The sequence below is a fragment of the Desmodus rotundus genome, chromosome 10, assembly GCF_022682495.2.
Source record: "Desmodus rotundus isolate HL8 chromosome 10, HLdesRot8A.1, whole genome shotgun sequence".
NCBI lineage: Eukaryota > Metazoa > Chordata > Mammalia > Chiroptera > Phyllostomidae > Desmodus > Desmodus rotundus.
This window is the reverse complement of record NC_071396.1, coordinates 6,651,872-6,669,617: the sequence shown is the minus strand read 5'-3', so window position 1 is coordinate 6,669,617 and position 17,746 is coordinate 6,651,872. Positions and strand designations below refer to the sequence as shown.

Below are 17,746 nucleotides of genomic sequence, written 5' to 3'. Positions count from 1 at the left end.
ACAGGCAGAGTGTCTGAATGTGGAGCGGAGACGCTAATCTTAGCTTGTCTATTTTGAGGCATGGCTTTCTGTGAGAATGCAGAGGTTGTTATGTGGTGGGAGAATTCTTATCTCCAGAATGGAGACCCCCAAAGATACACTGACACACCATGATTAAAAATGAATGTTAGTCCTTGGATTTGCTAGGGATGAAGAGAAGCCTGCCATTGAATAACTCGTACGAAGACAAACATTGGTTCTATGTTTTGTAGCAGGTTTGAATAATCCACGTATCTAAGTCTTCCCGTCCTACATATCTATTTCAAAACTTCTTTTCCCACATTCTCAGAATTTACATATGACATCTGTAATTACACATTAGCTGGTTTTATATTACAGTTTATTTTTAATTTAAACATTGCCCTTGCAAGATTGTAATAATCGACAAGTAGAGAAGATGACGTTTTGGCAAAGGAAGGTTTCCTGTAGAAGCACCCTGTTCTAATTGATAAGTTAATATCAAAGGGTTGTGGTTTTCAGATCTCTCATAGAAAAGAAACTTAAAAAAGATTTGAAAGAAGTCACTTTGGGTTTGTCCCTGGCTCTCTCACTAACAACAAACACCATAGAAGCATCTCTGCCATTACTAAACATTTCTGTACGTAAGATAGTTTCCAGAAAACAAAACGACAATTGGCTAATTTTTTTTTCTCAAACGAGTTTTCTAATTTGAAGATAAAAATGGAGAGAAGTATTAGTTGCTTTAGAATATTTCCCGTCTAAGATGGGAGATCCGAGGTAATAGGAAAGAAAGGTTGGATGTAATAGAAACTACACAGATTGACATCAAGCGTGCATTCATAAATACACACACTCTCATCCAATCAGGTAGCTAAAAAGTCAGCAGTCCTGTGCTTCCAAAGCATCGTTAAAATCCCTGATCATCCAAATGGAACCTGTTTAGATAATATCAGATGCTTCTCATAATCTAAAGCAGCATGTGTATTTAGGAGAGAGGTACCTGGACTAAACAGAAACTGAACAGTCAAAGCTTTTATTCATGGACCAAGCCTCCAGGTGATCAATATATTTGTACCCCATAAAAGAGAGAGCACCCTGGAAATGATGTGTTACTAATAGTGGCCAATCATTTTGATGACATGATTAAATGGATTGAGGTGCATGAAAGGGGAGAGTGGAGGGGCCGCGGGGAATATAGGATAAGGTGTACTGCTACTTTAAAATTAGGCATGCCGGGCCCCTCCTGGCCCCTCCCCCTGCTCCAGGCACCTGCGGAAGGCCTGGGGAGCTCAGTTCCAGGCGGGCCACCGAGCTGACTGCGCCAAGTTTCAGGTAACCAAGAGTGTGCTGTGCAGAATCCTGTCCTTGGGCGGCCAAGTGTTCCCTGCAGCCTTTATGCTGTGGCAGCCTAGCTGCTAAAAGTAACCGGGGGTCACTGCAGTGTTGCCAGGCAACGAGGGACCGCGGCCCCGTGAAGAGCCATTTGTCACACTGAGGGGACTGGTTGAAATGCAATAAAGAAATGGTAACTCAGCTTATTTATCAATACAGTTACTTACACAGTATTAGGGGTCCATATTTAACCTACAAATACGTAGTCATAGGAGGAAATGCGAACATAAACGTTTGCTAAATACTAAGGCACAGGACAGACAGATGGTGTTGGGCTCCTAAGCAGCTTTACTGCGAGCTTAAAGTTGCTGCACCTGCTGGGATGAGGGGGAGAGGCCCAAAGTGCTTTTGCTGGCTTGCTTTCGGACACCTGCAAGTGAGCTCTGCTTTATAACATACGGTGTGCGCGCCGAGAAAACCTACGCGGTATGTTCTTTACCTGGTGGACAGATAGCGCCCATTCTCTGGGGTAGAGCAACGATGTGAATGTACTGTGGCGAAACACATTAATAAACATAGATGCCTGTGTATGTGGAGATACAAATCTGGTTGTCCCGGGAACTTTAAAGTGCTTTACCTGCTCAACGAAACGCAGCTATTTGCCAAAAGAATGAGCATTTTACTCCAAGCCAGTGTCCTTCCCAGTGATTTCGTTTTTTTGAGAAGTGCAGTAATGGTTCTTGTCAAACACTCTGAGTCCCCGTTCTCTGAAAGAACTTAAGTTTTAATGATGTAGCAGCTTCTACTTGACACCCTGTGTTTGATTCGCAGACACCAGCTGCTACCCATGTCTCCTCCGTTGCCCAGGACGCCTTTGGAACTACCTCGGTGTGAAGACGTGCCTGCAGTTTCCGGAAAATGGAAGACGTGCCCTTTCCTTAGAGCGCCCGGCTTCCACGTGGGGCTGGCCTGCGGCTTCGGCCTGATCACTTATTTAGGAACGCTTTCCCAGGAGGAGAATGCTTTTTTGTAAACATGAATTGCCTGGCTGTCTCCCTGAGCTTTGGTTTCTTGTTTCACATCCTTGAAACGTCGATCTTTTCCTATTTTGCTTCCCTCTCCCGGGCTGACGCACAGGGCCTTTTCCCGAGGCTGGAGAACGTGGGCGCTTTCAAGACTGTCTCGGTCGTGCCAACCCACGCAACGTGTGGGCTCCCAGACAGAAGCACTTTCTGCCACAGCTCCGCGGCTGCTGACAGTCTGGAGTTCTGTAGCCAGCAGTTCTGTGACCAGGACTGCCCACACAGATCTGCACCCCCGGCCTTCACCGCCCTGCTCTCAGCAGGCCTCGGGAGCTGCATCGCCATGGACCAGCAGGATCTGCGGCCCTACTCCCCTGAAAACGCCACGAGTTTTATTTTCGGAAATCACAAAAATTGCTTTTCCGCTTCTCCTTCTCCAAGGCTGGTGGCATCGTTTACTCTAGCTGTGTGGTTGAAACCTGAGCAAGAAGGTGTAATGTAAGTAGGAGGGTGAGTGTAAGCTTTCCTAGGGGCCTGAAAAATCACTTGTAGCGAAGATCCATACAACTTGACTTCCAGACTAGGAAGGAAGGCTAGCCCTGTGAAATCCACGCGAGTGGAGACCGACTCCTATGCTAGTCTTTCCTACTCAAGTTTGCATTCCATGCGTTTTTTTTTTTTTTATCCTTACCATAAATGAAGGGAACCTTGAAAAAAGTCTGTTTAAAGATGGTTCCATCACAGGCAGCCATGCCGACTCCTGTCTCGCACATTCCCTAGTGGTTTGTTGTGCGCTCTCTTTCTCTTAGGCATCAGAGGCTAAAGCAGGCTCAGTGAGTTTCACGACTGGGAACTAGTAAGACAGGTCACCGACATTTTCAAAGTTTTGGTCCAAGTTTACACAAACAACCTGCCCCTACAAGAGGACAAACTTTTCATTAGGCAGTTAACTCTCTGAGGGCTTAGGACTGTGTTTCTGCCCTCCTTATTTCCCCAAGAAGGGATGTTGGCTTGAGTCATGGAAAATGACCAATGATGAGTAGCCCTCCATCCCTGAAACAGGTAAAACTTTTGGCCCTTTACCTTGTGGAGTTGACATCTCTTAGGAAGCGTGTAGGGAAACATGAAAGAGTCTCAAAAGCCCTTATGTTATTGATCCTAGTAGAAATGGCCCTCAGTGACTTTGGAGTGTGGCTTCCTTAGTATTGTTTTTTTATCAGTTTACATAATCACATGTGTATTATTCTGTAATGTTCTCTTAAGCCAATACACAATGTGTTTTCCCTTAGTGTCTAGAGCCAATCCAGAATTTGGAATTGGTAGGACAGGTTGGAGGCATTTTCTCTTATCCTTTTTCTTCCTGCAGGGTGTTTGTCTCTTCCCAGGGTGACAGTTTCCTTGTGTGACAGTGTTGGCCAAATACCTAAAAAACTTGTGAAACAAACCAGAAAAGTCTTATAATTTCCTGAGCAAATAGGACTTAAATGTCTTGGGTGTTCAGTTTTATTGTGCCAAGTGAGAGTTGGCATATTTTCATTCTTTAAAAAATGTGCAGTGAAAATCATCTCAAACCATCATCTCAATTTCTCTGTCACTCCTAAAAGAAAATCCTGTTTTCCTACTGTTTGAAATGTCAGTAAATCCTGCCTACTCAGTTTATATAACTAGCGTACAGTCTTTAAAATTGTCTCTTGACAAATATGACTAGGACAAAATATTTTTTTTCCCCAAAGGATATGTCTCTACCAAATTCATCTTCTGTGGCCATCATTTTGTGGAAGTGAGACAGAGGAGTATTTATAGAGGCCATAGCACATGGTTTACAGTTTTGAGAGTTCTCTGCTTCAAGGTCATTTCCATTCTCAAATCTAAAATACCTACGGGAATTGGGGGAATTTCGGGGTGTTTGCACTAGATAAGTAAAACAAACAAAACACGGATTATCCAATTATTGTTTATCCAGGAGCAGAATAAATCCAGTTCCTAAATATTTTGCTACCTGCCTTCCTCTCACATTCATTATCTACCAAAGCTAGAATGTTTACAAGCAAACAAAATAGCAAGGAAGATAATCAATAACATATTAAGAAATGCATTTTCACTAAGCTTGGGGAAGTAAGCCTGCATTTGGTAAATACATTCTTGAATAATGGTCAAATGCTAACTTGTATTGTAAATTGAAACTCAAGAAAAATGGCTAGAGGCACATTTTTCCTCTAGATTGTTTAAGACCTGGAGTCAGGGAATAAAGAGAAACTCTTTTCATTCCAGTGACTTAGAAATAATCACTTACTGAAGGGTTAAAAAAAATCATAGTAGAGTTTCTTTAAAGCCTTATTTCTTCTTTATATAAAATCTTTATGTCAACTAAACCTATTGGCTCAAAAAATATATTTACGCTCATCTTTATCAACAAATATAGGTACAAAATATAATAAAATAGTGACAGTAAAATAATGACTATTAAGTGTTCTCCAAACTTACTCTTACCTCTGAACTCTGGGAAAGAGTAAGTATAATAAGAGGGATGCATTGTGAAAAATGTTCTATTTAAGAAAAGTTTTAAAATACCTTTAGCACTAATTCTTACTTTGCCCAATCTTATGTTTGCCTCTTTGATGCTTCCTATTCCGTTTGGTCACTAACTCATCATTTTCTGAGGGTCTCCTATATACCAGGTTCTACTTCTATTCTCAGAAAACTCATGATCTAGTGGGAAGACAGATACATTGGTGTTATTAGCAAGGCAGCACAGTGTGTTAGGTAAGCGCAAAGGAAGACCCCTTCAGAAGTCTTGAGCAAGGAGGGTTATGGGATCAGGAATACTCACGGAGATTTCTGGGCTGAGCAGGAGGCAGCTACAAGAAGAAAGGGACCCAAACTCTTCTAATACCTGATGGGGTCTCCTCCCTGGGCTGAGCTACCTTCATGAGCTCTTATCTATGAGATACAGGCTGAAGGCCATCTTTAATAGTGAGTCATTTGACGGGATGCTGTCGGTGTTATTTCTCCTTAAACACCAGATCTTTGGGAATAACCCACTTAGAGGGCAACCAGCAAACATTTCTCACCTATGTTCTGTTAAAAAGTTGAGTTGCTAGGTTGAACTGTGATCTACAGGAATGGGGCTTGCATGGGGCTTAAGTTCCTATCTGTTTCTGCTCAGTGGACACAGGATAGTCAGAAACACACAATGATAGGAGTAACATAACATAAAATTTATATTGAACATAAACTAAAAGGATAAAAAATAAAAATGTCATAAATCTCTTTAAAGGGGCAGGAAAAGAATATCACTGTGATTAGGATAGAAATGATTTAAAAAATAATAATTTGATGACCAGCCTTGGGTCATTCAGCCAAGGTCATTGACGTTGTCAGAGTGCCTCAGTGGGCTGTGGCCAGGGTCAGCAGCCAGTCATCTCACAGACTCTGGCTTTGGCTTTCGGTCAGTGATGGGCAAGGAAGTACAGATGCAGTGGTCTGTTCTCCATTTCACTGTGGGAATTAAACAGAGCAGTGCAGAGCCCTCTCTGGGCACTAAATTCTCTTTATGTTAAAAAAAAGAAATAAAGATTTGCACTGGTAATTCAATCTCCGGGATATGTATTGTGCCACTTCCTATAAAAGAAATAGCAGAGGAACTGATGAGCCAATCAGCTAAATGTTAGTTTTGCAGGATGATTCAGCTACTTTGGTTTGCACCAGGGACGTCTAATAAAGGGTGTTGAGGCTCTGGGGGATTTATTACAAATAAGAATTCTATTTTCTATTGAAATAAAAAGGGCTTTTTAATGGGAATAGAGCTTGCTCCGAGTATAACGGCATTCGGGCATTTGTGCATGGTGCGGCTTTTGAAGTAGACTTTGGGATCAGCTACCCCTCCGTAAATGCACGAGGCCTTAGCCTGTCTTTTGGTTCGATGCTGACCTTTTGTCTTTCCTGCTTGCTTCCTAAGGTGTATTATAGAGAAGACGGTGGATGGGCAGATTGTGTTCAAACTCACAATATCTGAGAAAGAGACCATGTTTTATTATCGCACAGTCCATGGTTTGCAGCCTCCAATAAAAGTAACGACACTGGGGAGAATTCTCGTGAAGAAATGGATTCATCTTAGTGTGCAGGTGAGTAAAATAAAAAATACTTAACATTTGGTTAAACAGAAGAACCTATCTTCCTTTCTTATCTTTAAATGGCATTTTCCCACATGATCTAAAGCGGGGGCTTTTAGATTTTAAGCATGTGTGTAAATGACACGTGAAAATCAATATTTGAAAGACCTAATGATACACCTCACGATACGCCAGCGCTGTCCCCCTCAAAACTGCTGTGAAAAATCCCCCCAAAGCTTAGGACAAGGCAGCCTGGAGTAATAACATCCTCGAGAAATTTCTGTTGCACTTGGTTAGTATGTTTTATTTTGTTCGAGAATGCGTGAGGGCTGCTTTGGTGTCCAGAAGTAATTTCACTAGTCACAGCTGTGTGGAAGCCCCGCCTGGTTTTTACAGCTGCCTTTTGCAGGTAGCATCTGATGATGAGAATACACTTTGGCTGTTGCATTAAAATGCTGACCTTAGGACTAATGAACTTTACACATCAGACACTCAAAAGGTGTTATAGAATTGCTTTAGTTGTCAGCCACAGTTTGCATTAACCTTAGGAGCTGCTAAAGGCAGAGATAAGTGAGATGTCTGTTATTTTACGGTTCCCGGGAATAGACACAGTTTATCCTCGTGTGTCTTCAGGGCATTGAAATGGCCCAGTGCAGCCAAAGTCACCCTTGCCTCTCATACCAGAGGTACTGTCTGCGCTTCTCAGTCTGTGGTCTCACAGGGGCACCCAAACAGCGGTCCTTGTGAACCCCACTTGTACCGGGGGACATTTGTATCTGCATTCATGTCATAAAAATAACCTTTGCTTTCTCACATTTTCATCCCCCCACAGAAGTGGACTCCCTTAGAGGCTCTCGAGGGTTATGGCTTGGGTTATAGAATACATCTCAGCATAGAAGTTGCTCTTGGTGATTTAAATACACTTTGTGCGTATCTTTGTTGTGGCTGATGGTGGCCAAAATTGTGCCCTGTATCTCATGGAAAGCCTTAGGGAGAACATTTAAAATAGAACTTCAGAGAGGTAACCATGATCGATTTCTATAGGAAGGTATTGGCAAAGTGATATTCAATCAGTATTTTATGCCTTATTCACTCTGCTTTTAGTTAGGGTATGAGTTTAGCGAATGCACTCAGCCGGGAGCGATATTTCTGTCACCGATGTCGAAAGACCCTACAAAGTGGCGGTCATGTCTGGGATCAGGCCGTGACCACAGAAGAGATGTGTTCAATTGGTCAGAGCTTATCTCTCATTTGTTCTGTCATTAGCAGAGAAGGGCCTAATTTGTCCTCTGCCTTGAAATTGTCCATTCTACCCACAGACTAGTGTAACAAGGTTGGGTTCTAATGTGAAAAATGTGCACATAGAAACTGCCGAAGAAAGGGAATCTGCAGAAGATGTGAAATCAACATGATTGCATGTTTTTGCATCAACCACGATGAAAGCAGTCCCTTGGAGTTGCCTTTATGTGGCCTTCTCTGGGAGCCTGCGTCATGTTTTGGTGCCAGTCCATTAAAAGCTTCACGGAGAAAGTTGAAAGCCCCAATGTACAGAGGTGACCACGACCGCTTTACTCTCCCGGGAGTGAAGTGCTCTTAGTGCCTATTGGAATCAGCACTGTCTTTTCAATCCATGTCAGATATGATTCCTTTCCTAGTTTAGGCAAAATTTCTTCATAAATCTTTAAGTCTTCTTTTGAGAAAAAGTTCAAGTCCTTATGATTTAATGAGACTGCCTTATTTCATAACTGTTTGACTATCAAGAGAAAGCTTGTCCTGTATCATTTGCACACTTCTTTATTTATTTCCTTTTACATAGCTTCCCCCCCACCTGCATTCTGCATTTCATGTTAAAGCTACAGAACTAAACAGCCAAAACCACTAGAAGAACCATGCAGATTGGTGATGTATTCATCTGACATTTATTGGTAGATTCAGGGGTACCCACCATAGTGAAAATCTGGCTCCATTGGAATGAAAGTGGGAGAGCAATTATTTTCTCTAGAGATCGGCATAGGGTTCGTTTGGTGGACACTGGTCTGAATACGTGTGAGATACTATGACATGTATAGTAGTCCATGTGGTAGATGTGTAATAAGGAATGTGCCCATTCCTGAAAAGTTGTTGTAACAAGCAGGGGAAGGACAAGAGATTGTGTACGAATAGGGGAATCTGAATCAGGTCCGGACACTGCAGGGTCTTAACAGAGACACTCGACTCAGTTTCTGCACTTCTGGAAAAAGGGGAGGAGCCTGGAGGAACCAAGTGGGGCTTCCTTGAATTCTTTAGAACAAAGTGGGTGGGCTGTAGAGTGAGGCACAGGTCACCAAAGCGTGAAAACCTGCTGTGCAGGGCTGTCTGGGTCATACGTGACAGAGTTAGCTCCTGGACCAATGGCAAGCTTGCCTTTTTTCTGCTTCCCCATGCTGTCTGGTATTTACACAGAAATATTTCCGGGTGCCTGTTATGGCTGAGGTATGGACAGAGGGAGCTTGCAAGTGGGTTTTCTTATCTTTTGCAAAGAATATATTTTCATACAAAATGCAACTTACTATGATTGCATTAGTATGTATCATATCCAAATTCTGTTTGATTTGGGGATTAGGGGCTTTCATTATTGCCAGGTGGAGGATAGAACATAACTGATAGTCTACTTTAGTCACATGTTGATTTGCAAGTCTGAAATTAATGTGTATGCATATTTTTACTCCTCCAATATGGCTACAAATCAATTAATTTAGATGGCGTGTGTGTGTGTAAAGAAATAAGCCATATGCCTTTGCTTGTGGAATGGTCTCAGAAACCAGCTTTACATTGAACTTTTCCAAGACATGGTGACATAAAATTAATGGACAGATGTGACCTTCTACCTTAACTTAGTTCACTCGGTATCAGCTTTCCATTAGTAAAATCAGAATTCTAACTTTCCAGATTTGGAAAAAGAATGATTTTTAAATAATTAAAATCCCTGGGCTAGAAAAGGTGCCAGGAAGAGCCAGACGTATTGAATATTGGAGGTCTAATTTCCTAAACAAAAAGTACCCGGTGGTATAGTCATAGATCTAACAGCTTTTATTCAAGAACTAGCATTTTGAAGCTTCAACCTGTTGGAATATGATTAGTTTTAAATTAATATTCATTCAGGGACTTGAATCTGACATGATTGCCAATTTAAATTTCACTGTGGGGTTTAATATATTGGCTATTTCAAATTATATCAAGCTGAAATTCATTATGTCGCATTTTTTTGTCCTAAAACTGGAAAAAATCAATTCAGTCTTTTTATTATCAAGTAGGGAACACTGATAGTATTAGCAGATTTTTGAAGCTTCATTTTTATATTGAATCAGCACAAGCTATAGTTATTAAAGAGATCTCTTTTGATTTCCTCTTTAAAAATGGTTTGGAATATATAAGAGATGTTGCTTAAGGAGTTTCTTATGCATTGGTAGAAACAACAGCTTAGAAGTGTGTTACATTTAATTGCATATTATTTAAAAGTAAAACCTCAGAGTTTCCTATGAAAATACTGTTTTCCCTTAAGCAGTTCCACACATTTTATAGGACAAATAGCATCAAAGAATCATTAGTATAGTAACCCTATAGTAATTATGCTGAAATTATAGTAAAACAATTACTGTAATTTGAAGTTAATGAAATCCTGAAACTGGGGGAACAAGAAAAAGTCTAGCAAGGAGGTTGTTCACATTTTCTATGCTATTTTGAAGGCTCCTTGATACACTGACAATTCAAGAGTCCCAGAGGATTCTAGCTACAGTAACATAGAAAGAGGATTTCTGATCGGATACAATGAAGGGGGGAAAATGCATGGGTAAATAAAGTTTTAGGAATCGATCGATGAAGAATAGGAGTTTCATAATCAGAGTCTGTTTGTTTATGAAGTATGTTCTTTTGATTTATGTATTCAATCTGAAAAAGGAAAATTATCGATAGTTCTAGAGGAAAAAAATGCAATTTAACCAACATTTGTTAGAACAGATAAACCGAGTCTCTCCGTTAATCTCTGGAGCGTATGCCCACGTGCACACTTTATAAAGGTGTTTCCACGCCTCTATTGACCGAGGGAACATAACACGTCCACGCGGCGGTCAGTTAGCATTATGTGCTCGATTCCCGTCAGAACGTCACCTCAACCTCTACTCCATGGAAATCCCAGTCCATGTCATTTCTCGTATAATTTTCATTACTTTTAACTGTATGTATCACACATTGTTTTCGCAAAGCCTTTGGTTTGCACCCAGCCAATCGGGGGAGGAAAGAAAGAAACAGGGGAACAGAGACAGAAAGGCATTTGAATCCAGGGGGGAACAGGCAGGGCCCAAGGCCTGAGGAAGAGACAGGGGCGGAGTTGCCCAAAATGTTTAAGTGATGGAGGTGTGGTGTGTGATTTTAAGTTGTTTGTTTTCTGGGATGCAAATCCTTTGTCTTATTCTAACTAGTTGGCTCAAATGTGTTAGCAGTAGCCATTTCCAGGCTGTGAGCACTTAAGGCCATTTATGGAAAGGAGTTGTATTCGATGTTTGGGTTGAATACAAAGTAGATACAGGAAAAAAAACACAACCAAAGGAGGGGTAGCAGACGAGATGAATTCTGAGGGAACACACACCGGTGCAAATGGTGACCATTGTAATCTATCCCATAAAATACCTGCAAGTTTCAGGCAGAGCACCTCAGAGCACGTGGGAAGAGGCTTGTATAAACATTAAAGAGGAGTGAGACCCCAGACATTTTGAAAATGGGAGCAATAGCTCGGATTGGTCCAGGAGAGATAGTGCTTGGCTTTTTAATTTTTTTATTTTTAATTAAACATTTTTTAGATACATTGAGATTCAGAGATACTTGTGAGAAATAATACTGAGACACCCCATGGATCTTTTCCCCATTTGTAACATCTTGAAAAACTATAGTATGATGCCACAGCCGGTGTGCTGACACCGGTGCGGTGCACACTTTTCTTGTGCAGTCCCACGCGGTCGTGTCTCAGGCGTAGATCAGTGTAGCCACCATGGTGAGGGTACCACACAGTTCCATCCCTGTAACGTGCCCCAGGTGGCCCCGCTGTAACCACGCCCCTGGGTCCGTCCTCCTCGGCAGCCCCAAGTCTCTAACTTCCGACAACCACTCATCTGTTCTTCACTTCTAAAATTCTGTCTTTTCACAATTGTAAATCACAAGATATGTAACCTTTGAGGGTTTTTTTTTTTACCACCCAATATAATTTCATGGAGATTCATCTAAATTACTGAGTCTATCAGTAATTTTCTTTCTTTCTCTCCTTTCTTTCTTTCTTTCTTTCTTTCTTTCTTCCTTCCTTCCTTCCTTCCTTCCTTCCTTCCTTCCTTCCTTCCTTCCTTCCTTCCTTCCTTCCTTCCTTCCTTCCTTCCTTCCTTCCTTTCTTTCTTCTTCCTTTCTTCCTTCCTTCCTTCCTTCCTTCCTTCCTTCCTTCCTTCCTTCCTTCCTTCCTTCCTTCCTTCCTTCTTTCTCCCTCCCTGCCTCCCTCCCTCCTTCCCTCCCTTCCTTCCTCCCTCCCTCCCTCCCTCCCTCCCTCCCTCCCTCCCTCCCTCCCTATTGGGTAGTCCATGGTATGGAGGAGCCAGCATGTGTTTCACCGTTCATCCTTTGAGGGACAGACATCTAGGCCATTTCCACCTTTGGGGCAGTGCAAATCTAATATAAACATTTGTATACAGGGTTTGTTAACCCAAGTTTTCTTCCTCTGGGACAAATGCCCAAGAATGCAGTGGTTGGTTTGTACGACGCTCCACGGTCAGCGTTTGCCTGTATCTACAGAGTGTCTCCTTGGAATTGTGACAGGAATCACGTGAAGGCTGTCAGTATCAGCCTGTGGAGAATTGATAGCTCTAACTCCGTTGAATCTTCCAATACAGGAACATGGCAAACATTTCCATTTGTTTAGGGCTTCTTTGATTGTTTTAATCAGCATTTTGTAACTTCCACCATCAAAATCCTGTACATGTTTTGCTAAGTTTACTAAGTGTTTTATTTTCTGTGGAAGGATTGATATTGGTCTTGTGTTTTAAATTTTGATTGCCACATGTTTGTTAGTATATAGAAATGTTATTATTATATTTGGGGATAGATCCTGTATTTTGAAACCTTGCTAAACTTACTTATTAGTTTTGGAAGTTCTTTTGTAAACTGTTGGGATTTTCTGATGACCTTCTTTCCCATCTCGGGGATTTTTCTCTTCCTTGTTGCAGCAGCTAGAGTGTCTAGCACTGGGTGGAAGCAGAGTGCTAGGACCAGACACCCTCAGAATGTTCCTAACGTTGGGGAGAAAGCTTTCCGTCCCACCATTAAATACCGTGCTAGCTGTGGGGTTTTTGTAAGTGCACTTTCTCAAGTTGAGGAAGTTGCCCTCTCTTTCTAATTTACTGAGCGTTTTTATGATGGTGAGTGTTGGATTTTGTCAGAGGTCTATTCTGCATCAATTAGCACAAATATATACTTTTTCGTTAGCCTGTTAATGAGCTCGATTTCACTGATTTTTCGAATATTGGACCGACCTTACATACCTGCAATAAATCCCACTTGGCCACTGTGGACAATTCCTTTTGTGTGTTGCTTTTGGGTTTGCTTTGCTAATATTCTCTGAGAGTTTTTACATCTAATCGTCACGTGACATAGTGATCTGTAATTATTCTTTCAGTACTGTCTTTTGGTATTAGTTTAATGCTACCCTCATAAATGACTTGGAGAGTGTTCCCTCCTATTCTGTTTCCTCGAATAGATTATGTAACTTTGGAGTCCATTCTTTTTCAATGTTTGGTAGAAGTCTCTAGGTTTCCAGTGAAGTTTCCTGGCCCTGGGGATCTCATTTTTGGAGATTTTAAATTAAATTAGATTTCTTTAATTAATATAAGAAGATTCAGATTATCTATTTCTTTTTGGATGACTTTAGGCAGTTTGCGGTTTCCAGGGAATTGGTTTAGTTCTTCTACATTGTTGAATTTGTGACTGGAACATTCATATTATCCATTATCATTTTATTGGTCACAGGATCTAAAATAATATCCCATTTCATTCCTGATATTAGTAATCTATCTTCTCTCTTTTTATATTTGTTACAGGTTTTTCAATCTTACTGATGTTTTTGAGGAACAAAATATTTCTTCTCTTTATTTTTTCCTTTGGTTTTCCTATTTTAAATTTTTATCAGTTTCTATCCTCATACTTATTTTCTTATGCTTGTTGGACTTACTTGGCCTCCTTTTTTTCTAGTTCTTGAGATTGGAACTTAGATGAATACTTCAGAATCTTTCCTTTCTTCTAATGTAAGCATGGGGTTTACTTCTGTGTTGTAACTTCTTGTGTAATTCAATTTAGTGCATAATTCAGTGCTGTAAGTTTCTTCACAATCTCTTGGCTATCTCCAACATATTTTAACATGTTATATTTTCATGGAAGTCTATGTATTTCTTATTTTAGAATTTTTCACTGGCTCATGGATTAATAAGAAGTATACCATTTACTTTGCAAGCATTTGAAGACTTTTCAACTTATATTTCTGGTGTTGGTTTCCAATTTGAATGTGGGCAGAGAATACATTCTGTATGATTTCAGATTTTTTTAATGTATGGAAGTTTTTAAATTATTACTAACATCCCAAGATGTAGCCCATTTTGGTGAATTCTGCTGTCGGTGACAGCGCTACTTCGGAAGAGGGGGCTGAGTGCCACCCCCTCTGCTGAGCAGGTAATGAAAATCAAGCAGGACTCAGTGCCCCCAAAGTCACCCTGAGAGCTCAGTGGGAGAGTTGCCCTCTTCCCCACAGCGGCGGGCGGACGGAAGAGACGCCCCCTGCCTGGTGTGTCAGCGGCACCCTGCATGGAGATGGAACACTGTCTGCTTTTGCTAGGAGGAGTGTCCTTGTTGTCACCCCGAGTGGGGACTCAGAAGTTACTGCCCATTATTCCACTGGGTGGGAGAGGCCAGTGAGTCATTAGCCCCCTGGTGGGCTTGGCTAGGACCCTGGTATGTGTGTGAGTATGAGTGTGTGTGTGTTCTCCATTAGTGTTTGGCTAACATCGGGCAGATATTGCCAGAAAGGTCTTCTGTTTTATGCCACTCTTTCCTTGGTCCTTTATGTAGGAGAAGTTGACTTTTCATGAAACTTATCTGTGCAGTTGCAGGATAGATGCTTCTAGAATACTCTGTCTAGGATGTGTGGGTGGTAATAAGAAAACCTAAGGGATTTATGACATCTTGTTCCTTATATCCTGAGGTCCCTACTTTTTTTCTTTTTGCCTCCTTTCACCTCAAGGCATCATTCTGTATTGTTTGCTGTGTTATGTCCACCGATTCTTCATAGTCAAGAGAGGACATGGGGGAAGTAGGGCCATTCCATCTTTGTCTGAACCAGAAGTCAGAGTGTTTTTAATAGGACCCTGTCCACCATCTCCTAATGGTTGGTGTTATAAACTCTTCATTACAACTAAAGCGCATTGTCTAAAATGGTGAGCAGCAAGGAAGGATCCTTTATAAAATGAATTGGATGTAGGGAAAAGAAGGAGAAGATGCACTGGTTAAATATTATAAAGTCAATTCTGACAAAGCTAGACATGGTCTTATTTACATACAAAAATCCGACACAACCCGCAGCCGTGTTCGGGTGTCCTGGCTAATTGTAAAGCGCTTATGGGAAGGCTATGCAGGATTGCAGATTCTCGTAATGATTTCCAGCAACCGTTTTGTCAGCATCGAGGTTAAAGGTAGCTCGGAGTTGTTTCTGACCCGCGTATTGCACTGGATAGCTGCAGAGTAACTACTAGGCCTCCTGGTGTGTCCTTTACTGTCTGTGGTTAGGCCGCTCCCGCTGTTGGCAGAGAGGCGTGCCTTTCACGTGGGCAAGCAGGAGATTAATTCTCAATTAGAAATGCAGGCCCGATGCAAGGGCAACATTTAACTTGGCATCAACGTGTCAATATTGCTGCTAATTTATGGGACCATGAACACTTCAGGGGAAAGAGAAATTGCTAATGTTTCAAATTAAACACAAGAAGGGAGCTAGGGGAAATAATGCAATTTGCACTCTTTTACATGTTGGTTCAATTCATTTTGGCAGGCATGTCTTTTTGAAGCAACTTGAGATGTTGAAAAGATCCTCGTGAACCCTCAAGACTTATCTCTTTCCTCGTTACAATTACCATCACCTTGCTTTACATCTGATTTGTGAATGGGGGGAAAAGAGAGTCGTTACGATGCAAAAGCAGTTGTCACTGTTTGCAGAGCTCATCACCAGGAGTTTCCTGTGTTACTATATGTAGCTGATGTTCATTTGTACCATGTGTAACTGGTTCATGTAGTGATTAAAATAATAAGCAATGCTTGATCATGTTTAAAATAAATACCAAGGATAAATTCTTCTATTAATTAGTGAGAGCTTATCCAAATTAGCGTCTATAATTAGGAGCTGTTGTTAATTTTTGTTGCAACCTATTAAATATACTGTGCTAAATCACTTACACTAGTGTCGCTGAGCGTTAGTTATAGGTGACTTAATTTTTGAATGTATAGGGGAGCTCCCATAAGTATATTACTCATACTAATAAATACACATTTTAGATACTATTTCAAACAGCATCTTAGAAAATACATGTGGCACTTTAGATTTAGCCTAAATGAAAGTGTATGAGGCTTGGGGATCAGTCCACATGGTAAAAGCCAGAACGTGTCCTTTTGCGGGAGGTCTTTGATTCAAGGTTTCCTTGCTCTCTGCCTTGTTTTTGTATGGCTTTCAGTTTCCTTAAGTCACATTGCATCTCTTTCTATTGAACACGTTCTACATATTTCTTAAATCGCTGCCGCCTTACGCCTTTGTAGAACAGTGATGGAGAAATGGCTGTTACTGCTTTTTGATACTCAAAAAAAATCTCATCGACCACTGTATATGTGTATCTGTAGTGTCATTGAAACAGAATGAGTGAAATGCCTCGAAATCACACCCAGTTTTGATTTTCTCTGTGCCCCCATTTTTTATTACCACATGTCACATTATTCAACAGGTGAATGGCTCGGGGACATGATTTCTCAGTCTCCACATTGCTGACATTGTGGACGGGGTAGTTCTTCCTGTAGAGACTGTCCTGCAGGTTGTAGGTTGTTTAGCAGCATCCGTGGCCTCTACCCACACCTCCATCTCGCTCCACCCTGGTGGCAATCAGAACTTACCTTGTGGGGCAGAACCCTTCCTTGAGAGAAAGTGCTTTGGAGTTTTCGTCTTTGCTGTAGTATATCTTTATAACTTGCTCAGTATTTTTTTTTCCTTTTCTTCTCTCTCTTTTTTGGAGATGCATAAGTTTTCTTGCTATACCTGTATAGAAAAGGCTTGGATTTAAGGTTAACCATTTTTTAATTGAAGCAGTTTATCAAAGGATAAGGCAAGAAAAGTAGGGGAATAAATGAAATCCTAAAATGGCTTATGCAATTTCTAAGGATGGCTAATGAGTATTCTGATTTGGCTACATATATTTTGGCTTAAAAATGATAGGAGTTAAAGTTGATTATTAAAAAAATCCTATTCAAAGTAAGTACATAGAATTGTTAACATCAGAAATATTATGCTTAAGAGAGAAGGAGTCTCAATTATATGAAAGTACTAGGATTTCAATAAATAGTTGACTTAAAAGGGGGAATGATCTTGCAGAAGGGTTTTGGGGGTGGCATAGTGTTCGGATGTGAGATCACATGGTTTGAGTGTTCAAACACTTTACTCCAGGTTTTATACAAGGTAAAGCAGGTTAGAAGCAATGTTTTAGAGTACTTAGAAAATAAGTAAGAGAAAAGGAAACAGAAACCCAAGCAAGCCCTTCCAATAATTTTGCTGTAGTATTAATGCAGTTTCCCCCAGTCCCTTCTGTGTGTATTTCACATGGTTCTAAGCAAAGCACGTCCTTACTGCACGTACACTTTTGTCTGCCATCCTCCTCTTCTTAAGGTTCATGTTGCACTGCCAATTATTTCCATGTAGCCCCACAGGTCAAGGTCAGTGTTGAGGGAAGTAATGAAGATCCCATGAGAGAAAGTGAACAAAGTTGCTAAAGAAAGAACTAGCATGAGAATTCAGGAAACTGCTACATCCTGGATCAATTTTCTTTTCTTTTTTTAATATACAGTAGAAAGTTATGTATTTGTCCTTATGTCCCATAAAGACTTGTCCTTAAATGTGCAATTTCTTTTAGACTACAATTCTTCGAGGGACAGGCCAGTACTTACGTAATATTGAAAAAGTTGGCATTCCAC

The 17,746-nt window shown here is 40.9% G+C and overlaps 1 protein-coding gene across 1 annotated transcript in view; it reads left to right on the top strand.

The window, feature by feature from the left end:
* Positions 1-1,311: 1,311 nt before the first annotated feature.
* Positions 1,312-17,746, top strand: part of USH2A (usherin) — a 499,855-nt gene continuing 483,420 nt past the window's right edge. Inside the window, exons 1-3 of the mRNA XM_053912470.1 lie at positions 1,312-1,332; positions 2,164-2,852; positions 6,313-6,478. Coding sequence (XP_053768445.1) covers positions 2,368-2,852; positions 6,313-6,478 — 651 coding nt within the window. The 5' untranslated portion in view covers positions 1,312-1,332; positions 2,164-2,367. The remainder of the gene's footprint in view (positions 1,333-2,163; positions 2,853-6,312; positions 6,479-17,746) is intronic.